At 41.3% G+C, this 26,452-nt stretch overlaps 1 protein-coding gene across 2 annotated transcripts in view; it reads right to left on the reverse strand.

Moving 5' to 3' along the window:
- WDR64 (WD repeat domain 64) overlaps positions 1-26,452 on the reverse strand; it is a 69,203-nt gene that overhangs the window by 40,398 nt on the left and 2,353 nt on the right. The window contains exons 3-10 of one of the 2 annotated variants that reach the window (XM_081905798.1): positions 20,077-20,179; positions 18,775-18,878; positions 14,453-14,482; positions 11,849-11,959; positions 9,550-9,767; positions 9,004-9,138; positions 7,128-7,207; positions 1,759-1,898 (exon numbers count right to left, since the gene is read on the reverse strand). In XM_081905798.1, the coding sequence (XP_081761924.1) occupies positions 1,759-1,898; positions 7,128-7,207; positions 9,004-9,138; positions 9,550-9,767; positions 11,849-11,959; positions 14,453-14,482; positions 18,775-18,878; positions 20,077-20,179 (921 nt within the window). The remainder of the gene's footprint in view (positions 1-1,758; positions 1,899-7,127; positions 7,208-9,003; positions 9,139-9,549; positions 9,768-11,848; positions 11,960-14,452; positions 14,483-18,774; positions 18,879-20,076; positions 20,180-26,452) is intronic. The other variant, XM_081905799.1, reaches the window with a different exon arrangement.

The following is a 26,452-nucleotide window of genomic DNA, read 5'->3' on the forward strand; positions in this document are numbered from 1 at the left end:
TTATCAGCTTTATCAGGCCAAATTAATTCGCAGCCATAATCTGACAAGGAATGCTGCTGTTCTTCAAGCTCAGGAGAGCAGAGTCACAGCAGGTAGTGAATGGAACATAACTAGGGAAGCAGATACTGGAACTCAATTCCCCACTCGGGTGTTGCGCTTGCATCATCAACACTAAGTCTTCTTAATTCCCTCTAATAGTTTCCAGAAGGCTTTTGTTTTGCCTTGATACAAACAAAGAATACAGTGGACTCTGGCTGGGCTTGCCAAGAGCTCATTCATGCAATGGTAGGCTGATGGGAAAACAGAACCCTTTTGATACTATAGGGATATAGTAAGATGTATCTCCTTGCTACACCTGGCAGCTATATTGCTATATTTTTATTATTATTTTATTATGATTTATATTATATTATAATAATTATTATATTAATATATTAAGAAACACTGCTTGACTCTCTCACTTCCCAGCTTGCAGCTTTCCTTCTACCCAGTGCATTTTTTTTTTAAAGAAAAAGACTTCATAGTACTCACCATGAAGTACTTACAGTAAGTGCTACACTTTTAACATTTGGGGGAAAGAGTGCCAGTACTGCGTATCCTTGAGCAAACTCAGAAAAAAGCATTGCTCCTACCTCACATCACTCCAGTTCTCGGCTCTCAGACTTTGTCTTTCTAACTACCCACCAGCTGGGGGAGGGGTATCACCCTTTTGCCGTCTCGCACAGATCCACTTCCTTTGGCCCATCACCCAGGCTATCACTTCACCGGGAAGCTATTCCAAGAATTAGAAGTGGGGCTCAGGCATTAGAAGGGTCTTGGCATACAGCCTACTCCCCCCAAACTCACAACACTATAAACTTATATTCTAATACTATTTTTAAGAGTTATATTCCAGTACAAGTATCAAGAGTGAAAAATATATGTGCAAAACTCAGAAAGGATCAAGATTGCACCGATTGTGCTTTGTTTGTTTGTTTGTTTACTTTTTCTCTGAAGTCTCCAGAGAAATTCAAACTCATGGCTAGGTCATACCAGGCTCTACACTGCATTAAATCCTTTTGGGACTAAAGAAAGAGGAAAGAAAGTATTGGAGTCACCATGATGTTAATGCAGATTCTTTTTAGAAATGCCGGATAAATAAACAATTTCACTATTTGCAAATGGATATATGCTAACAAGATTTTCTATAGTATCCTTTTCTTCATGCAGCCATTTCCCATATGTTTATAGACTGCTTCCCTGGACCTTTCCAATATATTCAACATTTTGATTGGGGGAAAGGGATTTAAATAGAGACTTCGGGGAAACATTGAAAAGAATAGTTTTGGACTAATGCACTGTACAGCTGACTACCTCCTATATCCAGTGCTTTTTTTCCTGGGGGGACGCAGGGGCACACATACCCCTAAACATTTTGTGAATCTAAGTTTGGCCTTACTGAGGTGTAGTATTTCAATACGAGTAGGAAAATGAGGGTATCCCTGACCATTTTTTTAAAGAAAAAAAGCACCGCCTATATATAAAATTTTTACTGACTGATGAGAGGAGAAAGCAGCAGCTTCTCTCAGTAACAGTGGCGTAGCGTGGGGGTGCAGGGGGGACCGGCCGCACCGGGCGCAACATCTGGGGGGCGCACGCTTGCGCTCGCAGCTCTCTGCCCCTACCGGGTTAGGGGGCGCAAATTACTTGCCTTGCCCCGGGTGCTGACAACCCACACTACGCCACTGCTCAATAAGATACAGTGAAAAAGTAGTTTACCTTTGCAGTCGAAAGGCTAATAATGTGCTGGTCCTTTTCATTGGTGACAATCTCTGTTATGCTAAATAAATGTCCCATCAGCTTCCCCACTGGCTTTGTATTGATGTTAGGATGCCACAAACGAAGAATTTTATCATCTCCTGGAGAAAGGAATGGACCAGTGAGCCTGTTACCTGGGCTGCAAAACAACTCAAAACTGGCAAGAGTTATTAATATACAGTACTGTGGTATTGTTTTTGTTGTTGATGTTGTTATCATCATCACCATCATCTTCACAGACTGGTACATGATATGAGATTATTATTATTACCATATCATTTAGCAGTTTGTGGGGGGCGGCGGCAGTGCTTACACTTGTATGGTTCTTATTTTTTCTATGCATCTCAAACCAACATGTTGCCATTTTAAGATGTAACCTCCATTTTGGAGAGTGGGAAAGCTCTTTGTCTGTCCATGTTTGTTTGAGCTATTAGCCTGTCAGAAGCAAATTTGTGGGATTTGTATTACTTTCTTCTGTAGCTGCATGTAATACTGTGTTGATATTGCAAGTACCACATGGGAATTCTTAGCTAACTGGTCTAATGGGGGGAGGGGAGAATTCTGTTTCCTCTCTATGTCCTTATTCCTGCTTAGATAACTGTATATTAAGCACCTTTGTAGTAGGTGTTACGTGTCTGACCAGCACAGTCACAGATTGTGCAGTACCACTCTGGGTGGTTTTCTTCTAAATATTATGCAGAGTTAGTTGTTGGCCTCCATTGCTCTTGAGGGACAATGGAAGAGTCCACCACTGAGGGTTAAGTCAAACTGTTGGAGAGTTACAGTTCCAGTTGTAGCTGGTGAGACCGATACAGCAGAGACATATCTAATTGCAGCTGGGGCAAATGAAGGCATCCAGTTTTGCTGTTATGGATGCACCATAGCATTTCTTCTCTCTGGGCTACTCCCAGAAGTCATTCCTCCTGTGGCCATTGATGTGGATACACAACCTGACTGTCTCCAGGCACTGTGGTCATCTGCAAGGAATTTCCACGGCAAGGTTGGTGTTGCCTTCATTTCATATTTGCAGACATCTTTATAGCAGAGTTGGTCTGCCAACAGGCATGGTGCCTCAAGCCAACTCCCCGTAAAGCACATCCTTGGGGATCCTGCCATCTGCCACTCTGTGTACATGACCAAGCCAGCTAAGACATCTCTGAGACATAAGTGCGAACATACTGGGAATGTGAGCTTGGAAGAGCACATCTTTGTTTGAGACTCTGTCCTACCATGTGCTGCCCAAAATCTTCCTGATGCAGCACATACGGAAGGCATTGAGGCGTTGCTCCTGGCGGGTAGTGAGTCATTGCCTATGACTCATTTCCATAAAGCAGCATGCTCAGCACACAAGCCTGGTAGATCTTCATCTTGGGAGTTCTTAGCATCACATTCCTCCATACCCTTTTGGAAAGATGAGCCATTGCCTTCACTACCTTGCCAATATGCTTGTACAGCTCAGTGTCAATGGAAGTTGCTGGTTATGCTTATGGTCAACCACCTTAAGCGTGTGGTCACCCATGCTGCTGTGTGGAGTGCTGGCAATATCATGAGCCAAGATGTTGGTCTTCATCAGGCTGATGGTGAGGCCAAACTCCAAGCAGGCTTGGGTAAAGTGGTTGATGAGTCTCTGTAGAGCTTCCTCAGAGTGCGCTGTGAAGGCTGCGTCATCTGCAAACAACATCTCTTGGATGAGAACCCACTGCACGTTTGTCTTGGCGTGGAGGCATGCCAGACGGAACAGACCCCTGTCACTCCTTGAACGGAAGCACACACCATCTTTAGTCAAACGGAAGGCATATGAGAGCAATAGAAGTATATCCCAAAGAGACCCACTGAAATTATGGTTAGGATCCATTAATTTCAGTGGGCCTTCTCTGAGTAAAACTTAGTTGACTACCACCCTGTGACACTGGAGTCTCTATTCATCATGTTTCATGCAGATCTGGTGATCCTTCTCCCATGCATATGATTCCTTTGAACTTAACAAGAGCCAGTGTTGTGTAGTGGTTAAGAGCAGTAGACTTGTATTCTGATGAACCGGGTTCGCGTCTCCACTCCTCCACATGCAGCTGCTGGGTGACCTTGGGCTAGTCACACTTCTTTGAAGTCTCTCAGCCTCACTCACCTCACAGAGTGTTAGCCGCTTTGAGACTCCCTAGGGTAGTGATAAAGCAGGATACCAAATCCAAACTACTACTCTTCTTCTTCTTCTTCTTCTTCTTCTTCTTCTTCTTCTTCTTCTTCTCCTTCTCCTTCTCCTTCTCCTCCTCCTCCTCCTCCTCCTCCCCCCATCTCTTTTAGGGAAAGCAACTGCTACCCTGATAGTGACTGCAGAGGTTTTAAGGAACCATGCTCTTTTCCTGACACCTTATCACAGTGTCAGCCTGTTCTGACTAGGACCGATTGATCCCCTGTTGAAAAAAACAGGCACATCTAGAAAGCAGGTAACCAAAGAATGTATAAATTGCTCAAACTAATACTTTGTGACTAGCTATTTTAGATGGGGGTGGCTGGTTTGCTGAAATGTTTCAGTAACACAATTTTAAAATGATTTATTTAGCACCTGGAGAGGCTCCGGCTTCAGCATGTTTGCTGTTAGCCTTTATGGCAAAGGGCTGTGCTTCATTTCCCAGCCATGTGTTTGGGAAGTCAATTACAATACATGTACTTGAAAAGGAAAACTTGCTGCCAGTCTTTACAGATGCACGCCTTGCATTTTAAAGAAAAAATCAAGGAGGTCTAGCATAATGCTAGTTTTTCCAAACCATTCATCTTCTTCTACTTTTCCATTACTGTCCCTAGGGTAAGGAAGCAGCCACCATGTTTTGATGAATAACCTGAGAAATGCTTATACCAGCCTTTCTCAACCTGGTGCCCTCCAGAGGTTTTTGGGACTCCAACTCCCATCAGCCCCAGCTAGCATGGCCAATAGTCAGAGATGATGGTGGCTGTAGTTCAAAGCATGGGGAAAGCACAAAGTTAAAAAGGTTGTTTTGTATCACTATTATGTCTCCGTGACTAGGCATAGGACTGCACTCAACTTCCACTGAAACTTCTTTGAGTTCCAAGAATAAAGCTCTGTTATTTCTTATGCATCTTTCATCTCAAATGTCAGCCCAGCAGGCAGGCAGTAGGGATGCTTTTTTGGTGGTGTTGATGATGACACATGGAAGCAGCTGTCCCTCAAACAGAGAACAGTGTGACGATCAGGTGTGGGTAGGTGTGAATGGAAAAAATCATAAGCAATTACATAGTTCCCTGTATTTGTCAAAAAACAGCATGTGCTATAGAACTGGCTCGGAGAAAGTGTTAGGCAGACTTTGAGCTGCGTAACAATGTATAAAAAGGATTTGAAGGCAGCTAGACATCTGCAGCATTCATTAAATTTATGACTTCTAAGAATTATGTTGACATGAATGATGAGCAATAAAAGAATACACTCTCTGTTTAACCTTCTTCCAATACTTCTGAGCAAAATGTTGAAAAGACAGTTTTATCAGCAAAGGTTTACTGAGTTATAACTTAGTTTTTCAAATGATTTAAAACAACATTATTCCACTGACAGGCAAGACTTGACAGCACTTTATTAGAACTGTACGGCAACAGCCATGGACAGCCTAGCAATTAATACTAAATATAAATTGCTTTTAGTCCCAAGTATTAGTATTTAGGAGCAGCTGACTCATTTCTTAAATAAGTTCTTGTTTTAGCTGCATGATCAATGCATTCAGCAAATGTTTGTGTAATTCAGTAAAAAAATATTGCTAGGATGTCAATTTTTATTTTACAGGCAATAAGATGTTGAATATTTCAGCCACACTCTCTCTGCTAATCAATAAGAGGATATCGGTAACCTAGCTATATTTAGCATCAGACATTTTTATTTTTCTCTGCTGATTGAGATTCATAGAGTAGTGCTATAGCTGGACCCAATTGTTCTCAGTTTTAGACATACCGTATTGGCCTGAATATAAGCCTCACTTTCCCCCCAAATTCTGACCATGAAAAGCGGCTTATATTTGCGACCTTACAGTATGCAGCCAGGAGCAAACAGCGCCCCGTGCATAGTCCTCCATCCTCTCCCTCAAGGCCAGGAAGGGAGACAGCGAGGAAGGGGAAAGGCCGCTGGCAATGCAGCGCAGCTCCCCCCCCCCCATATGCAGCCTGGAATGGAGTGGCTTATATTCGTGTATTTTTTCTTTTTTCTCCCCCCTCCCTCCAATTTTAAAGGTGCGGCTTATATTCGGGTGCGTCTTACGTTCAGGCCAATATGGTATTTCTTGTCAATTATTCCACATGCTCACTGCTGTTCAACAAACAACACTGCTGATCTGAACAACTGGAGGCTCATTGTGATGCTGAATACTAACCTAGCAAAGCCTAGGTGTTCCACCTGCAATTTGAGATGATTATTTCACTTTCTCTATAACAAACCTACAATACGTCATCCCAGGCATGAAACATGAAACTAGGAGAAACACCAACAGTCTGAAATGATGCTATATAGGAAGACTATGTCTACCGTCTGCTTCTTTCTCACATTAGAATATGGCAGGATTGCCTTGATGCTGCTACTTCATCCAGAGACTGATGCAAATTGCAGCTGGTACATTGTTGTCAGGATGGAGCACAGGAAGACAGGAAGTAGCCTTATACCGAGTGAGGCATTGGTCAGGCAACGTGAGAACAGGCCTTTTCTGTGGTGGCTCCGCACTTGTGGAATGCTCTCCCCAAGGAGGCTCACCAAGTGCCTTTGAGAGCCAGTGTGGTGTAGTGGTTAAGAGTGGTAGACTCGTAATCTGGGGAACCGGGTTCGCGTCTCCGCTCCTCCACATGCAGCTGCTGGGTGACCTTGGGCCAGTCACACTTCTTTGAAGTCTCTCAGCCCCACTCACCTCACAGAGTGTTTGTTGTGGGGGAGGAAGGGAAAGGAGAATGTTAGCCGCTTTGAGACTCATCAGGGTAGTGATAAAGCGAGATATCAAATCCAAAGTTTTCTTCTATCTTTAGGAGCCAGGCAAAAACATTCCTCTTCCCCCCAGGCCTTTGGCTGCTTAAGCAAACTGTGGCCTTTTAACCTGTGGGAGGTATTGTTTTTGTTTGTGGTTATAGTATGTATTTTTGTGTTTTTATGTTGTGGAACACCTTGGGATCATTGGATGAGGGCATTATAGAAATAATAATAATAATAATAATAATAATAATAATAATAATAATAAAAATTTATGTTTTGTAGGCAGCAGCAATAACATTGCAATTATTTAGCAACCGAGAAATTTTGGAAACGATCACCAAGACTTATTTAGTAGACTGAAAGCATTTTTACCTACCCCCAGTAACAACAATATTGGCTTTCCCACAGTATGTGAAAGCGTTAACTCCCCTTGGTACTGAGAACTCCCTAACAGGTCTGCAATGACAAGAAAACATGTGATCAAATTAGGCTATAAAGCCTTATGCAAGGGTGGTAGCCTGTTCTCTCTTCCAAAATGGAAGGAGTAATGAGTAATATTAGCCAAAGCAGTACATAATTGTCCAGTTTTTTGTTCCCGAAACATCACCAAGGAGCCCTTGGAGCCCAGGATCAGATCCTTACTCCAGGTTCTGCCTGGTGAGTCCTCAAACCCTCAGGGAGGAAAGGACTCACCCCCCCCCCATCACAAAGTCCCTTCAGTAATATAAATTGTAAATTCCGTCTGCTATCCCTGGGCTCGCCACCAAGGCTGGAAGCTCAGACATCCTTCCACACCTAACCCTTTCTCACAGTTCTTTCTCTTATGGCTCTCACTCTGTCTCCTTGTTTTATCTCTATAACCCCATATAAATAAGTATTCTGCTCTGGTGGCTTCGCTGGGGCAGAGGCTCTGTCCTTCTTCGCTCCTTGATTTCTCCTTCGTTCAATAAGAAGAAGAAGGGCCACAGCTCAGTGGTACAATCCCCAGCACCTCCAGGTAGGGCTGGGAAAGAAGCCTGCCTACAACCCTGGAGAGCCATGGCCAATTAGGGCAGACAGTACTGAATTAGATCAACCAATGGCATTGTCACGGTCCGGCTTACGGGCGGTCGAAGTCCCGGCTGAGGATGTTGGGACTGGGGGCAAGACGGCGGGGTGGGAGCAGCAATAGGAGCTAGGAAGCCAGGAGTCAGGAAGCCAAGGGTCTGAGGGTCAGAGAGCCGGGAGTCCAGAAGCCAAGGGTCCGAGGGTCAGGAAGCAAGGAGTCAAGAAGCCAAATGCAGCAAGGCAGGAGGCGTGTTGCTGTGGCAAAGAGCCAAAGGGAAATGCTGACCTTATATCCCTTCCTGGCTCTTGCCACCAGGTGCTGTGAGTTAACAATCGGCTTCACCTGTGCGGCTGCACCTTACCTCTTCAGAACATACTTAGGAAAGCCCCAGTTCTGCAAAGCCCTATCAGTCACAGTGCCTGGCTCCTGCATGCACTCCTGACAGGCTTGTCTTGGTATTAGGGCAACTTTCTATAGTCCTATGTAGTGGGAGCAAACCCTTTTTTGTATTTGACTCTACATTGTGTGTGTGTGTGTGTGTGTGTGTGTGTGTGTGTGTGTTTGTGTGTGTATAAACTTTATAATGTTATGGTATTCATTGTGCGTTTGAATGATATTTGGGGGGGGATGATTGTTAATGCTGATGTTTGCTTTTTTCTGAGAATTACCTATTTGTTTATACTTTATAGCATGTACTATATCTTCTTTAGTATTATAAAAAGACAAAAATCTTCAAATGACTGTTGAGATTGTAAACATGAAATTTCATTAAAAAATTGTCCAGTAGCACCTTGGAGACCAACTTAGTTTGTTCTGGGTATAAGCTTTTGTGAAGTGTGCATGCACACGAAAACTTATACCCAGAACAAACTTAGTTGGTCTCTAAAGTGCTACTGGACATTTTTAATTTTTTTTAATTTATTTCGACTGTATCAGACCAACACGGCTACCTACCTGAATGAAATTTCATGTCACTTCTAAGGTGTACAAGAAAGAAAGCAATATTTCAGACCAACAGTGCGTCCTAATTTGCAAGATAGTTGTATGAAAGATCACTTTGGTAGGCTTTAGATAACTAATTTTGATTTCATTAAAAAAAACCACAGCTCATATAACTCACAATTCCTTTAAAGTTTTCAATTTGACTTAACCCATACGTGTGACTATCTGTATGAAAATAATATATAGTACAATAAGGACTTACGTGTTGTCTTCAAGTCTTCTCAGGTCATCCAAAACCAAAGAATGAACACTGTCCAAAGAGCAGGATCCAAAACAATTCAAGGCCGGAAAGTATTTGACTTTCACAACCCAGTCCTCATGTAGCTTGCGTCTAATGCTGGGAGTGATAAAACAAAATACTAATTCATATATCTACATATATAAGAAACTGAGCTCAAATGGAATATAAATTATAATCTCTATACCAAGTAAATAATTTGAAATGGGATTCTTCATGGTTTGCTCTAACCATAGCCTACTGATGTCAAGGAAAACCTGGCCCATTGTTCTATACCAGGTACCCCCAAACTCAGCCCTCCAGCTGTTTTGAGACTACAACTCCCATCATCCCTAGCTAACAGGACCAGTGGCCAGGGATGATGGAGGGCTGAGTTTGGGGATGCCTGTTCTATACAATATTTATGTTCTCTTTGTGTCAAGAAGTGTGGAAACTTCCCATCATGGGCTCTATTTAAAAACAATAACTTTCAGTCTCAATAATGAGAATTGTCCAAGTATCTGGACTTACCTTTTGAATTTCCTAGAATCGATAACCATAATTTGTGCTTTCTTTTTAGCTTTAGATTGCTTTAGGCCAAAGTCATCGCTGGTCATGGTATACATATTTACATATCCCCCATCATCCCCCAGTAAGATGTCATCCTTCACTAGTAGTTCTGCTGGTCGCTGAACAGCACAAACACAAATAATGCAATGTTCCACGGGTTTGATGATAAAACAATTGTCCTATGAAATAAAGCAGATTGTCGATTAGATGTTTTGGCATTTATTCTATTAATCCACCAATAAGTATTCTTGCCATAAAGATGCTATTCAGAAAATTATGTGAGAAGATAGTTCGAAAGTCCTGGCTGCAACCTGTGAGATATATATCCTAGCTTGTCAAATATACCTAAGTAGTACACAAACCTTTTCAAACAGGTTCAATTTCTGCCATGCTGCCAAAAGCAACTGACATTCCTTAATTAACTCTTCATAGTTATTTTTGCAGCATTCCTGAAGGTCTTGTAATTCTATAAGTAATGCACTAGTTTAGTAGACCAATGGAAATCAAAATTATCCCTTTGTTCCCCCCACCCCTCCTTTCCAGTATCTACTCCTATAATTTCTGTTTTTGCTTTATTTGTTTATATGCAGCCACACTTCCACATTCGTTTCTCTGGTGCTGTTGAAGACTGCATAGGATTTGCTAGAGTTAACACGGTATCATCTGCGTAGAGCTTTATTTTTTTGCTGTTTTATTTATCTGTATCCCTTTAATCTCTTGATTCTCCTTTATCTCAGCAGCTAGTGGTTCAATGGCGGAAACAAATAATAAAGGGGATGGAGAATGTGCTTGCCTTGTCCCTTGAAATAAATATACTTGATAATATGCCATTCACAAAAACGTCTGCTTTACAATCAGAATAATAATAATAATAATAATAATAATAATAATAATAATTTTTATTTATATCCCGCCCTCCCCAGCCAAAGCCAGGCTCAGAGCGGCTAACATCAAATGTATAACACATTAACATAAAATCAGACAATCAATTAAAATACATCCTCAAATCAGATCAGGATAAGAATAAAATCCAATCAGATGGCAACCCGCAGATTAGGGTTGGGGACCTTAAATGTTCACCAGGCCCAACTGTTTATGCTGAACTTATATGGGCCTGTGAGAAAAATTGGGATGCCACTTTCATGAAAGTTCTTATGAAAGGGAAGAGGGAGTCAGACTGAACCCCAACAAAAGGCCTGGCAGAACAGCTCCGTCTTGCAGGCCCTGCGGAAAGATCCCGCAGGGCCCTAGTCTCTTGTGACAGAGCGTTCCACCAGATTGGAGCCACAGCCGAAAAAGCCCTGGCTCTGGTTGAGGCCAGCCCAGTGGCATAGCGTGGGGGGTGCAGGGTGGGCCGGCCGCACCGGGCGCAACATCTGGGGGTTACGGTTAGGGGGCACAAATTACTTGCCTTTCCCTGGGTGCTGACAACCCACGCTATGCCACTGGGCCAGCCTAACCTCTCTGTGGCCTGGGACCTTCAGGATGTACCCCTGAGTTATACTTATGCCATAAAGAAACAGGTTTAATATTGACCCCTCCCCACTAAATAACCTGAGAACTGTAGTTCTATAAGGGGAACACTAGGGACCTGTCAGGAGAATTCTTAGCAATATCAACAAACTATGATTTCCAGAATGCTTTGGGAGAAACTATGATAACTATCCTGATAAAAGAATTTGTGTGTGTGTGTGTGTGTGAGAGAGAGAGAGAGAGAGAGAGAGAGAGAGAGTGTTAAGTGAAGTGCTGTAGCACAGTGGTAGAGCAGATGCTTTGGGTACCTGTCTGTGACCAACAGAAGCTGTGACCAACAGAAGCTGGGCCATTTAAAACAGTGAAATGGTAAGAAAGAATTATCCCCACCCCCAGTGCTGTAGTCCCAATCTAGTCCCCTGCTGCTACTTTTAACAATAACACCCCCCCCCCAAGTTACCAGACTGTCCAATCACAGATTTCCCATGTCAAGTCTATTTTTGTCCTAATTGGACAGAGAAGCTACAGCTCTCTTGCCCAGGCTTATATCCCTTCATGATCGGATAGGATATTTGCTGCATGTAGGAACTGAATCCAGTCTCCAGTCTCTATACAGCTGCTTACTAGCTATAATGCTTCAGTATGAGATATGCTAACAAGAATGCAGAATAGTTCAGTTAAACTGTAGCACAATACCAAAAAAACATTCTTTGGATTTTTGTTTTGTCCCCCTACCCCCAAAACGCATATGCACATACACACACACTTGCATGACTCAGTGTCTTACCATGGCAGTGCCCTGTGTTTTATAATCCCAGATGATAATGGTTCTTTCCGTCACAGCAACAACACGCTTGAGCTGACTCAGGTAATCACATCCAGTGATCCAGGAGGTGTCCTGGTTAAAGAGAAACGTTGGCAGAATCAGCCTCTTTGCTAGTTTGCAACCTTTATCTTTAATTGATGTCTGAAAGTCTCCTTAGGAATGATTTATGGAAAGAAGAATAGTTCGAGGAATATTTACAGTCAAAGTATCAACTACAACTGTAAAAGTTGAGTTTGCCAGAATTTGGTGATAAAGTTGTGTTTATGGAATTACAAATATTGTGCCAGTGGAATAAAGATGTGGAAGTATTTTAATAATTTATAATATAACTTTCATAGTTGATTACATGTGCATCCTAGCTTTTCAATATCCCTAGAATCAAGCTGTAATTGAAACGTTGACTGTTTCAGACATTTTGTAGTTGCTTGCATCCGATTATGATGGAAACCCTTTAACATTTCTGCACCTCAACACAGCTATAAATTAATTTCATATCGTGTGTGGGTGCTACACAAAGATATATTGCCCTATGCTCTGCTATTTGTATAGAGCAATTTGAAACGCTAATGGATTCTAAATTAAATTTAAGAGGCTATAGCTGTCAAAATTATTGCAGAACCTCAAGTTCTGTTTACAGCCTGTGATGATTATGAACCAGATCTAACTATGTTAAAAGAGAATCAGTTGCAATGGCAGAATTATATAATTTGTGTCCAAATGAGTACAGCAAGGAACCGGCAGGCCTGCTATGGGAAAAATGTTTATAATAAGAACATAGTTCAAGTAATATGATCACCTGGGGAATGCAGTCAGAAGAGAAAATTATGCTGCCTCATAATCAAGAGCAGGGAAGAGAAGTTATCCTAATGAATCGATTTATTACTCACTGTTGTGCCAGCAGCAGCTGCTGGACATTAAATACAATAATCTCTAACTAGCAAGCTCAACTCTCTTCAAACAACCTGGCAGCAGTTGGTCCCCAGATAAATGATGCACCTCTCTCTGTCTTCAGACGCCTATTATCTCCAAACGGGATTAGCAGCACAGCATCAAAAGTTTGTGGTAGTTTAGATGGGTTTTCTGAACCAAAATGGCAAAAAGGTGTTCCAAAAGGGAATGTGCAGTGCATTCTTCATTGTAGCGATGGGAAAAATCTATACGGTGAATGAATGGATGATGCGAAGGTGGACTCCCTTTGTAGTAGCGGGAATATCCCTGACACAATATGGCAACTACATTACCTGTATAGTTATGTGTACATTTCAGTTAAGTTTGGTTTCTCAGCATTTTGGTAACAAAAAGGAAACACAGCTGCATAACTCATACTGTTTAAAATGAAAATTTTTTTCCTTCCAGTAGCACCTTAAAGACCAACTAAGTTAGTTCTTGGTATGAGCTTTTGTGTGCATGCACACTTCTTCAGATACGTTGGACTTCCATTTCATGCGGCTCAATGTGGTGCCTTCCATAGTTCCAGTTACAGATAGGTAGCCGTGTTGGTCTGCCATAGTCAAAACAAAAAAAAATTTTTTCCTTCCAGTAGCACCTTAAGGACCAACTAAGTTAGTTCTTGGTATGAGCTTTTGTGTGCATGCACACTTCTTCAGATACCAGATAACTTTGTTTGTATGTGTGTAAATGCACAGATCTGTATTTCTCCCCCCCCCCCATATACAAAAGTAGAGAGTCTTTCATCATTGGTACCATGATTTTTAATAAATAACTACTTGGTAGTCTTTGAACAAGTCACTTGCATGTTTACTCAGAATTGTTCAGTGGACTTACTCCCAAGGAAGTATATGTAACATTGCAGCCACACTTTCCTAAACTGCAGGAAGTTGTTGTCAGAATACAATCAAGTTTTCAAGAAATGTGGTCAGTGCTTTGTCCAAGATTTTTTTGTAAATTAAAGATGGATGAGTAACTACCAAAGTAATCTTATTGCCACTATTTACGACTCAAAAAATAGGTTTGATTTCATGAATTACATCATAATAATATATAATATAATAATTTATTATGTATACCCCGCCCATCTGGCTGGGTTTCCCCAGCCACTCTGGGCGGTTTCCAACAGAACACTAAAATACAATAACCTATTAAACATTAAAGCTTCCCTAAACAGGGCTGCCTTCAGATGTCTTCTAAAAGTTTGGTAGTTATTTTTCTCTTTGACATTTGGTGGGAGGGCGTTCCACAGGGCAGGTGCCACTACCAAGAAGGCCCTCTGCTTGGTTCCTGGTAACTTGGCTTCTTGTAGCGAGGGAACCGCCAGAAGGCCCTCGGTGCTGGACCTCAGTATCTGGGTAGAACGATGGGGATGGAGACGCTCCTTCAAGCTTTTTAATCAGCTTTTTAATGCATCTTTTGACCTAAATATGTAAGATAATCATGCCATAGATAGTATTTTCATACTCGAATAGGAAATAATGAAGCTATCAAACCCAGTGTAGTTCACAATGCAAAATTATATGGGAGCTTCAAATACAAACATGTACAGGTACTTGTTTCACTTCACTGATGTCTAATTCGTAATTGAATTTTTGAGAAAAAGAGTCAACTTACGGGAATGCTTGTGCTCGTCAGGATCCTCATCTGGAAAATCAATGAAAAAATCATAGAAGTAAGTGAGATACAGTTGCAAGAAAAATAATACTATTTAAACTCAGGTTCATGGCAACCAGGTAAACATTTCAAGAACCAGGTAAGGAAGTGTGAGATGCAGTCACAGTTCCCTCTGTTCTGCTCTCAGAAAACATATGTGGCTAGAGGATGTTTGCGACAAAATCAAAACCACGCAGAGCACACACAGACATTGTTTTAGTAAACTCACAGTGCCACAGTCTCATATACAGTGCTTCCTTGGGTTCAAAATGAGGTGCCCATATCCAAAAATGAGGTGGTTGCCATGGGCAGCATTAAAAGAGGTGGCAAGATTCTATACCAGTGAGTATTGTCACCAAAAGCACTGCTTATATATATGAGAGCTTGATTTTTGTCTTGCTTTTCTTTCAATTTGATACAGACAGGATATTAAAAATAATTGAACATGGATCTAACTACAGAAAGATGCTCATTTTTAGGAATCTGCACTGGAAGATGGCTGCAAATTTTCTAGTAACTGGTTTCCAAAAAAACTTCCCAATGGCAAAGTTGTTAATCATAAAATTGGCTGGTGTACTTGAAAGTATCAAAGACATGGCTTTGCTTTCCCTGTGTATTGTTTGTGACAAACATCCCTGAAGCATATTCAAATATTTGCAGTATGTCAAAGGCTTTGAACTGAACTGTTGCTCATGAAAACACATCAGACCTAACATCTGTTGCCTATGCTCTAGTAAGCTCTGTGTTAGATTACTGCAACACATTATATGTGGGACTTCAGCTGGTGCAGAATTCAGGGCCCAGGTTGCTCACTGGGGCAAAACGGGTTGAGCATGTAACACCAAACTTGGCCGGATTGCAGTGGCTACCAATCAATTTCCAGGACCAATTCAAAGTGCTGTTTTTTACCTATAAAGCCTTAAACAGCTTAAATACCTCAAGGACTGCCTCTCTACAACCAGGCCTTTGGTTGATTAAACAATCTATGGCTTTTTAAATGTGTTTGTGGGATGGGGGTTGTTGGTTTGTTGTTGTTATATATACATGGTAGCCCAAAAGTAGGCATACAAACAAACAAACAAACAAACAAACAATTTTTATTTACTGATATTGTGAATGATGAGAGCTTGAGTAAAAAACAATGAAAGTGGATTCTAAAGCAGTATACCGGCTTTTGGGCCACCCTGTATTGTATTTTCATTTTGTAGTTTCATGTTGTAAACTGCCCTGTGGTCTTTGGATGAAAAGCGGCATCCAAATTTAATAAACAATGTTAAGGGACTATTCACACAAGTGCCTCTTGTTTCAACTGGGTTTCAACTGCAAAGAGAAACCTCCCATTTGTCAGAATGCTCATTCACAGTCATAGAATCAGAGGTGGAAGGGACCCTGGGGATCCTCTAGTCCAACTTGAATATGCACCTGTCCCATATGGAGATCGAACCTGCAACCTTGGCATTATCAGCACCACGCTCCACCCAACTGAGCTATCAGTCAAGTGGTTTATTCTCATGTGTGATTATATCCTTAATAACCTGCCAAAGATGTAGGCACACTCATACCCTATTCGGTTTACACAACAGCAGGGACTGTTATATTAATGTGACTCAAAATTTCCATGCAGAGCTTTCAAAAAGTAAGGTAATATTTTTTTGAGCTTTGGAAATGAAATGGAAGTACTGATGTCAATGTGACATCAGTGGAAAATCTTAGGTAGCAGCTGGGAGCTCTCTGAGGGGGATAATTTTTTAGAGCAGTTCTTCATAGAACTGTGAAAGAGATATAATATACAGGAATACTGGATAGGTTCCCCCCCCACATTCCTTCAGTAGTTCCCAAATGTCTCAGCCTTGCTTTAGTATTTAATCACATGCAAGGATCTTTTATTATCTTGTACATGCCTATGATGCGTATTGTGTCCTAATTAAATTGAAACCCTGGGAGTGTTTTGCTGCTTGGAAACATTACTGCATAGTCACGACATTTCATAGGCTACTTGCACAAGAGCTACAGAAGTATGAAGGTAATAAACAGCACATAGCCTCATATTTGTGCCTTCTGCCAGGGTAGTTTACTGCTGCATTTAAACAAAGGATGTTGCATCCTTGGGAGATTTATTAGCATAGCTTTTCTTCCCCCTCTTCAACATCTCACTTAAACGGGTTACAAAAAAAGAAAAAAGGATGAAATACAAGTGGTAACTGCCAACGTTTTATGGAATTGATTATTTTGAGACATCTTCCAAGACAACAATGCCCATTTACACCACAAAGCGCTCATAACCCACCTACTTTCAGCAGCCAGAAACACCATAACCAGGCACTGGAGAGACCTGTCAGGAGTAAGCATGGACCAATGGTACCAAATAGTATGGGAAACAGCTCTACTAGAAAAATTAACCAATAAACTGAAACTGACATGGGGACAAACAGAAGAAGACGCCTTTACCCCAGTACGGCTCCCCTTTATCACATACACAGCCCAACAAGACAATGGCAATAATCCACCAACAGCATACGAATCAATATGGCTAACCTGATCCAAAACACCCACCCACCCCACTCACACACGAAAACAAAGATCACCACAGCCAAACACAAACAAACAACCACACCCTGGGCCAACCCTAACCTCTCTCTCCACCAAAGGAACACAAGTGAACAGTAGAACCGGCACGAGCAACGCTGACACCAAACCCTACATACATTAAGCAAAATAGAAACATCGCCACCCGACCCCACCCATCTTCCCCCCCTCCACCCCTTTTCTTCCTAATGTCTCAACAAATGAAACTGATTTGTAAAAATATTACATGGAAAAAATACGAGAGACATTACACATACTTCTGTAAAACAAGAAAATCTTTAATAAAATTTGGGACATGGGTTTTCACCAGTTTACCAATATGTACATAATCTCATGACACGCAATTCATGCACGGTCATACTGATTCCCATATTTGTACACTCCTATACTCTAATGTTCTGTTTTAGGAAAATGGGAAGCTTCCAGTGGTAGTTCCCATTGGGAAGGCAGGGAGGCCACCAGTGGGTGGTGCCTAAGCCCATGATGGGCAAATGTGGAGCCAACCAATCCTGATTTTGCCCACATTCTCCTCCCTTCTGAGTTCTGCAAGGGCAAAACTGAGACCCAAAAGGAAAAAGGCGGCAGGCATTGCCACCCATGGACAGGTTACAAACAAAAAGGTAGGCAGGTGGGGACTGACTGAGGGCAGAATGAGGATGGTGGGGCAGTGCCCCATTTGCCCTAATGGACCAGCCTCTGACGGAAGCTGCCTTCTACCAAGTCAAATCATTGGTCGACCTAGCTCACTACTGCCAGCACTGAATTGCCCCTGCATTTATGACACAGATGTTTCTTCTAGGTCTACCTGGAGCAGGTAAGGAGCAGGTAGGTAGAACTGCCAAGTTTTACATTCTTAGCAGTTTCCATCACATACTTTGAAAAAAATTCTGGTTACATCGTTGTTGTCAATTCCATTAGAGTTTCTTATGTCATCCCAGCAGGTCCCTCCACAAAGATGTGAGGCTGGGGTTGGGTGCCGCTTGTCAAAGCCCTTTTCCAAAATGCCCAGCTGCAGGCTTTTGCTATTCTCTACAAGGAAGGAAATGGAGGACCTGCTGTGGAAATGGCTCGACTTGTTAGACTGAACCTGCTCCTGGAGCCCTCAGCCATTGACCATCAAGCTTGCTCCTATCTGGATGATCCTAAATTTTTACCTGCATAACTCCCATCTTTGTCATGATAGAGTGTTGGGATGCTGAGAACTGGTTTCTAAGTCATACAGTTTTTTGAACAATATGTATTAAATGTCTGTGTAGGCTACTCATTTTTCTGAAAGGCTTTGTCTGAATGAGTGGGAAAGGATGGGTGCATTATGTTTTAGAAGGAAGAGAAAGCAAACAATATACCAAGAGCTTCTTTTCCTACTAATGCATCACCCAAACTAAGGTGGCCTGGGCAATAACACATTTTCAGTTTGTGCAATGGCCATTTACTTCAATTAAGCTTCCACAGAACACTTTCTAGTGACCTGTTCTTACTTTGTTTGAATTTGGGCCTGAATAAAATATGAAAATTGTATTAAATGCCTACGTATTTCAGGAACCTGAAGCCAGATATCTCTTGTATGGCAGACGTTTGCTTGACTATCTCACTCATATATAACCAAAGGGCAGATGCATTTACATTTAATTAGCTGTTCATATTAGAAAGTGCTCTGTACCATAGAGAAAACAAATCTGGTTTACTTCAAAAATTACCTGGCTGGAGAAAACAGACAGCATCCCTTTTTGTGATGCTACTACTAAAAAATCCAGCTGTGGTACTTTCACTATGCACTTTATTACATCACGTCTCTTGACTCCTGCCAAAGACAAAATACATTCTAAAATCTGAACAACAAAACTTCTAGGAATTAGGTAATGCACATAATTAGTAACAAGGCGAGATACACACCTATATGGAATTTTCCCTAACAGACATGTCTTTGCAGAGGAATTTCCCCTAATATAATTCATTTTAGAAATTTGTAGTTTTCAGTAAATATATGCATTTTAGTACATGTTAATTGCTGGATAGCTACACTGCAAAATCGTATGTAATTGTTTTGGAAAGCGCAAATTAGGGAGATCGACCTTTAAACGTCAACAAATAAAATTTCTCCCCCATCCCTACTTGTAAAGAAATGGTACAGTCCAGAGGCAAATATACCAACTCAGTGAGAACAAAACTGATTTTTTAAAAAAAGGTTTTTATAAACTTTTATGCCAACTTGTTTTTACTGCTTTATTTTAAGTAGATAATTTCTACTGTTCTTCGTGACCTGCTTAGGGCCTTTCTGTTGAGTAAGTGTTATATACTGGTAAATGTTGTAAAATAAAATAAAAGTAATGGCTAAAAACCAGTGAGGGCATTTACAATAGAATTACAAGCAGTTTTTGTCAAGGGCAGTTCATAGGTGAGTACAAATGAACAGATGGTTGCAGCAGAGCCATAGAATGCATTAAAAATGTACAACATGGCATCTTTGGAGACTTATGAAAACATACTTTTATAAATATAAAAAAGCATCATGCTCTGATTTTGAACTTCTGCTATATTAACAATATGATCATATAGGGAGTTTCTTGGGTGCGACTTTGGTGATGCCAATGGAGGGGTTTGCTAGTTGTCTTTTGGCTGGAGAAAAATGCAACTCAGAGTCACAACAGAAATGCTGTGATTTTTAAAAAAGAAAATCAACGAACTGTTTGGGAAATCTACTTTAATTACATAAGAGTCTAACAGGAACCCTATAATAGCAGGCACAGTTCAATCCTGGGCAGGTCTATTCAGATATAAACATTTCTGAGTGCATGGAGCTTTCTCTCCAGCAAGTGTGTATAGATTTGCAACCAGAAGCTGTTCACTGAATGGGTGGAGCCACTACTCTGACTTCCCGGCGGGTGGGCTAATGTTGCTTACTGGGAGAGGAGGAGGAGGGGCAATATATTGTTCTGCCCACATCTGATGACACATTATGCAGAAGTTCAATAAGGGGAGAGGACATTAAAAGATCCTACCTGCTTTTGAAATCCGCTGCTTTTTGGATACCAGGAAAACCATATTTTCTTCATCAAGCTGCGCAGCAAGAGCATCACCCTCCAGTATATAATATCCAAAGATCTAAAACAAGCCAAACAAAATGCAGCACCACACAATATTTAATGCTGTATTGTTTTTAACACCTGATTGGGAGCTGCCCAGAGTGGCTGGGGAAACTCAGCCAGATAATAATATTAATAGGAACCTAAACTGCATAGAGAAATGATGACATATATTTAAAACTCTACATATATTTAAAAGTCAGTAGTAGTCAGATGATGGTTAGAACACAGGTGGCAGAAGTCCCACTACAAAGATGACTAGAGCTCATAAATCATCAGGGTGGTCCATTGCTGTTGATGTCCATATCAGTGTTTGGCACCCAGGACACCTTAGAAACCATCCCAGAGTTGCTTGTTAGGCATTTTGAGGATGAAGTCATCGATCTCTGTAGCTAGCTAGATGCCATGACTGATGCATTCTCAAACAAGAATTCCAATGCTCCATCAAGCCATGTTTTATGCAATCAGTTTCAAGTTTTGCAGCCTAATGAAATTGACAGAGTGCCTGTGAGTATGTGCCCAATGACGTTACCTTTGGATCCTTGTCTTTCATGGCTGATTCATGCTAGTTGGGTGGGGAGGAGGAGGCCAGCTCTGTCACTGGAGGCACATGTGGCTAGATGTGCCTTTTGCCACCTTTGGTTGGTAAGACAACTACAGCCAATCCTGGATCAAGATAGCTCAACCACAGCTGTCCGGCCTCACAGTTGGATTATTGCACTCTGCTCTATGTGCCACTGCCTTTGGGGTTGGTTTGGAGGCTGCAGCTGATACAGAACATCACAGTTAGGTTGCTTGTGGGGCAAACTATTAACAGCATGTAGCACCTTGCTTGTGGGATTTGCAATGGCACTCAGTCTGCTACTGGGCCAAGTTCTATACAGTTCAGGACCAGGTTACTTGAGACAGAAGGGTATTTAAATATATATATATATATGCTGCTTTTGCCACAATTGTATTTATCTCTATGTATGTGTGTGTCCTCACAACTGCTGCACTCCAATAGAGAATGTGATAGACTGAAAGATCAACTCTGGGTTTTTCCACAGCTAACACTACAGACATCTTTATTCTCAAATGCATCACTTCTAAATGCTGTTAATGCAAGATAGAAAAGTGTAAACATTGGAACCCAAGGGGTTATGCAGACATAAGGCAAAAAAAAAAAAAAACTTTCAAAATTAGAGGAATCTTGAATTCAAATTCTATTTTCCAAAACAAGGCTTGAGGGCATAGAAGGGCAACTGTCCAGTCACCACTGCCACACAGCACATATTGTTCAGGATGAAGTGTCAGGAAGTTGAATGGACCAATAATTGAGGCACAGGAGGGCAAGAGGCAAGGGCTTATGAAGATCTGGCCAAAGAAGAATATTACAAAGAAAAAAATCTTTATGCAATCAAGGGGCAATTTTAGCTAACTGAACAATTAGATAGAACCCAGAAGGATATGCTGAGCTGGTTTCTCATGCAATGCTAAGTCAAACCATGGCTTAGTGTGAATGTGTGAGAGTTCAAGTCTGGAGTTCAAGCGTCTTCAAAGTTTATGATACCTTTGGTAAGGGCTGTTCTCCAACTGAGCGCTCGCAGGCCAGTGATTCCTAGTTGTCGGTGTTATGCTACATTTTTCTTAGATTTGCCTTGGGAGGGTCTTTAAGCCTCTTTTGTTGACCACCAGCATTATGTTTTCCATTTTTAAATTCAGAATAGAGTAGTTGCTTTGGAAGACGATAATCAGGCACCCAAACAACATGACCAGTCCAACAAAGTTGATGCTGAAGAATCATTGCTTTGACACTGGTGATCTTTGCTTCTTCTAGTACACTGGCATTAATTTGCCTGTTTTTCCAAGTGATATGTAATTTTTTCCCTGGAGACTGCTGTCTCCTCTTTGGGAACCTACATATTTCTCTAGACTGTTTCATACTGTGTTCATGGTTGGTAGAAACAACAAGCAAGATGATGGGGGTGGGGAGAAAAGCTATGTTCCTTTTGTCCAGGAGAAAGCCTTCAGGAGGACTCCAAAATTAGGTTCCAGGCATGACTGAAATGAAAATCAGACTCAGCACACAAAATATGGGATGGCTCATTACAGAAAGAAGTCATTTCAAAAGCTTTCTAGTCAGTGTATAGGTCTGCCTTTGATTTACAGACACAGGGAAAACAGAAACATGATTTCAGTCCCTTGTGGAAAATGGCCATTGTCTTCAAAAGCAAATTTAGCTGTGGTTTCAACAGATAAACCTTGAGCATTTCTCAGCTATGTAACCAAATCCTAAGGGCCTTTTAGCATTCCAGCCAAAGTGCCTTATTTTTTAATGATGCTTAACCTCCATGGCTGATGGTGTATTAGATGTCGTTTGATTTTCTTGTAATTCCGTATCGAGTTTTCTACCATAATTTTGATCTATTGTTGCACAAGTGGAAGAAGGCAAGTTCACCCGAGATGTTTTTAGCAGGCTCTGAAAAGAGCACAGTGAAGGTGGCTGCCTGATCTCAAAAGACAGGGAGTTGCAAAGGGTGGGTACTGCCACACTGAAATATCAGGTTCTTACAAATGGTATGATGTGTCATCTGTAACAGAGCCAGTTGCTCAGACTGAAGCAGTCAAGTGGGCATATATGGGGAAAGGTGATCTTGCAAGTAAACTGGTCCCAAACTGTTAAGGGCTTTATATATTAATAGTAACACCTTGAACTTGACCCAGTAGTAAACTGGCAACTGGTTCAGGTCCCTGAGCAGAGGTGTGAAAGGCTAACAAGGTTTGATTCCTTTCAGCATTCTTGCTGCAGCATTCTGCACTAACCGAAGTCCCACATGCAGTTCATTGCAGTAACCAATGCACAAACTGTGAATATGTGAAACAACTCATAGTTCCAGGTCAGTAAGAACTTATTGCCAAGGATTGTTGTGATGACAGATATATAATCTGTCTGCACAGTACATCTAATCCATGATATAGCAATATCAATAAGGTACAGTATGAGGAATCCGCAACACTTCCCTCTTAGCATCCTTTCTTGGGCAAACCCCTCATATCCACACCCCGTGGAGAAAGAGATCAGATCTCGCCTTTCCCTTTCTTGCAGGCTCCAGCTTCTCATTCCCTCCCCATTTTTTTCTTACTCCTAGCAAAGGTTTACATGAAGAACGAAGCAAAGCGCTCTTTTAAATTCCTCTCCTAGAGAAGACAAGAAGGATTTATAGGCAAAAGAATGATTTAAATGCAGCCTTCAAAAGGTTAATGGTGTAATACATGAACCACTTAGCTACGGTCTACTGATCTAGTTGGTGAAAAAGGCACTGTAATCAGAAGCACATTCATCTGAAGAGAACTTTATGGACCCCAAATTGCCTCTGGAGCCAATCAAATTCCACCTTATGGAGAGCAGCCTATCAAGTGCTTCTGTAGCTGCTTGTGAGCTTCATTGCCCCAGCCGCATAATACTTTAAACATGAAAAACAGAAGGAGCCGATGAAAGAACTCCAGGGTACAGGTTCTACTTTTTGCAGGAAAATGCCATGGTTTAGGAACACCACTTGTAGAGTTCATTTTTATTCAAAGTTTATGAATATTTATAAGCAGTGCTTCGCTTTAAAAATGAGGTACCAGTGTTCATATATTGACAACAGAATTGTGGATGCCAGCACAAAATGGCTGACATGGACAGCAATATGAAAAAAGGTGATTGTACTCTATACAGGCAAGTACCATGACAAAATAATGCCCAGATCAAGGGAAGTCATAGTACCACTCTATTCCACCTTGGTCAGACTACATCTGGAATACTGTGTCCAATTCTGGGTACCACAATTAAAGAAGGATGTTGAAACGTGTGCAGAGGAGAGCAACCAAGATGATCAAGGGTCTGGAAACTAAGCCTTATGAGGAACGGTTGAAGGAGCGGAGTATGTTTAGTGTAGAAAAGAGGAGAGTGGGAAGAGATATATGATAGCCATCTTCAAATATCTTAAGGGCTGTCACATGGAAGAGGAAGCATGCTTGTTTTCTCCTGCTCTGGAGGGTAGGACTCGAACCAATGGCTTCAAGTTACAAGAAAGGAGATTCCAACTAATCATTCAGAAAAACTTCCTGACAGTAAGAGCCATTTGGCAGTGGAACAGATTCCCATGAGAGATGGTGGACTCTCCTTCCTTGGAGATTTTTGAACGGAGGTTGGGTGGCCATTTGTCATGGATGCTTTAGCTGAGATTCCTGCATTGCAGGGAGTTGGACTAGATGACCCTTGGGTCCCTTCCAACTCTAAGATTCTACGATTCTACAAGAGCAAAGTCGGAGCAGTGCCGAAGATACACTGCTGGGAGTTGTGGTTTGAGACACATGTATCCCATAACCCTGGAGCCGGTGTGCTATGTATATAGCATGGCTGAACTGGTAATATTCTCACTTGTTGTTCGTAACATCATCCCCCTTCCCACTCAGAAAAGCCTCACCAAAAACCACAGGCTACTTTCCAGTGATTACTATTCCGTGAGCTGAAGCAGCATAAAGTTAGTCAGCAGCCAGAAAATGAATGGTGTGAATTATAAGAATTGCCTTTATCAGCTGAATTCATGCGCTTCCCCTAGGGGTAAACATAACAGCAAAGAATTTGAGTCTGTTTAAAGATAATTATGAAAAATGTTGGTCTGAAATTAAGAGAGACTTGGATAGCTGGTCAAAACTGAAACTTTCATTGTTAGGTCGAATAGCTGCTATTAAGATGAATGTATTGCCAAAAATGTTATTTTTGTTTCAGACATTGCAGATTGTAGATAAAACGGAGTGCTTCCGGAAGTGGCAGAAAGATATCTCCAAATTTGTCTGGCAGGGCAAAAAGCCCAGAATTAAGTTTAAGATATTAACGGACGCAAAAGAAAGAGGGGGCTTTGCCCTGCCAGACTTAAAGTTGTACTATGAAGCCGCAGCTTTCTGCTGGCTAAAAGACTGGCTACTTCTGGAGGACACGGATGTGTTGGATTTGGAAGGTTTTAACAATGCATTTGGATGGCATGCATATTTATGGTATGACAAGGTTAAGATCAACAAGGTCTTTAAGAACCATATTGTCAGAAAAGCAATATTTAATGTCTGGACAAGATACAAAGACTTATTAGAAAACAAAACACCGAGGTGGCTGTCACCTTTGGAGGCCAAGGCCCGAAAAAGACCCAATATGGAGGCCAATTGGCCAAAATATTGGGAAATACTAGAAAGGGATGGAGACAATTGGAAACTGCAGAGTTTAGAGAAAATGAAAGATAAAGTGCGAGACTGGTTACACTATGCTCAGATTAAGGAAGTGTTTAAGATTGATAAAAAGTTAGGATTCCAGGTGGAGAAATCGAAACTGGAGACAGAACTGCTAGAACCTAAGACTAAGGTACTTTCAAAAATGTATAACTTGCTGCTGAAATGGAACACACAAGACGAATTGGTTAAATCGGCTATGATAAAGTGGGCCCAGGATATTGGGCACAACATTATGTTTGAGGACTGGGAAAGGTTATGGACTACCGGGCTGAACTTCACAGCATGTAATGCTCTGAAGGAAAATGTAATGAAAATGATATATAGATGGTACATGACCCCAGTGAAATTGGCTAAAATATACCATTCGTCTGATAACAAATGTTGGAAATGTAAGGAAAATGAAGGAACATTCTTTCACCTCTGGTGGACCTGCCCTAAAGTGAAGGCCTTTTGGGAAATGATATATAATGAGTTAAAAAAGGTATTTAAGTATACCTTCACCAAGAAACCAGAGGCCTTCCTTCTGGGCATGGTCGGCCAGAACGTGTTAAAGAAGGATAGAACATTTTTTATGTACGCTACAACGGCGGCAAGGATACTTATTGCTAAGAGCTGGAAAACACAAGATCTACCAACACTGGAAGAATGGCAGATGCAGCTGATGGACTATATGCAACTGGCTGAGATGACTGGCAGAATCCGCGACCTGGGAGAGGAGAGGGTTGAAGAAGACTGGAAGAAATTTAAGATTTATTTACAAAAGTATTGTAATTTGGTTGAATCCTAACAAGGAAGCCAGAGCAGAAATAACTGTCTACCATTAAATTATAATTTTTTCTTTGAGTTTAACCTAAACATTGCACTTAAGAGTATAAACAAGATGATAATTTGCTTGGAAAAATTCGTTTTTAATGATGAGAGTGGAAGCGGGAGACGTGAGGGAGTCCGCAATAGAATGAAAAGATGTTATGAAACCTATTTTGTTTGTTAAATATGTATCTGTAAAAAATCTTAATAAAAATTTTTATAAAAAAAAAAA

Source organism: Podarcis melisellensis (assembly GCF_964234715.1).
Source record: "Podarcis melisellensis genome assembly, chromosome: 3".
Classification (NCBI taxonomy): Eukaryota; Metazoa; Chordata; class Lepidosauria; order Squamata; family Lacertidae; genus Podarcis; species Podarcis melisellensis.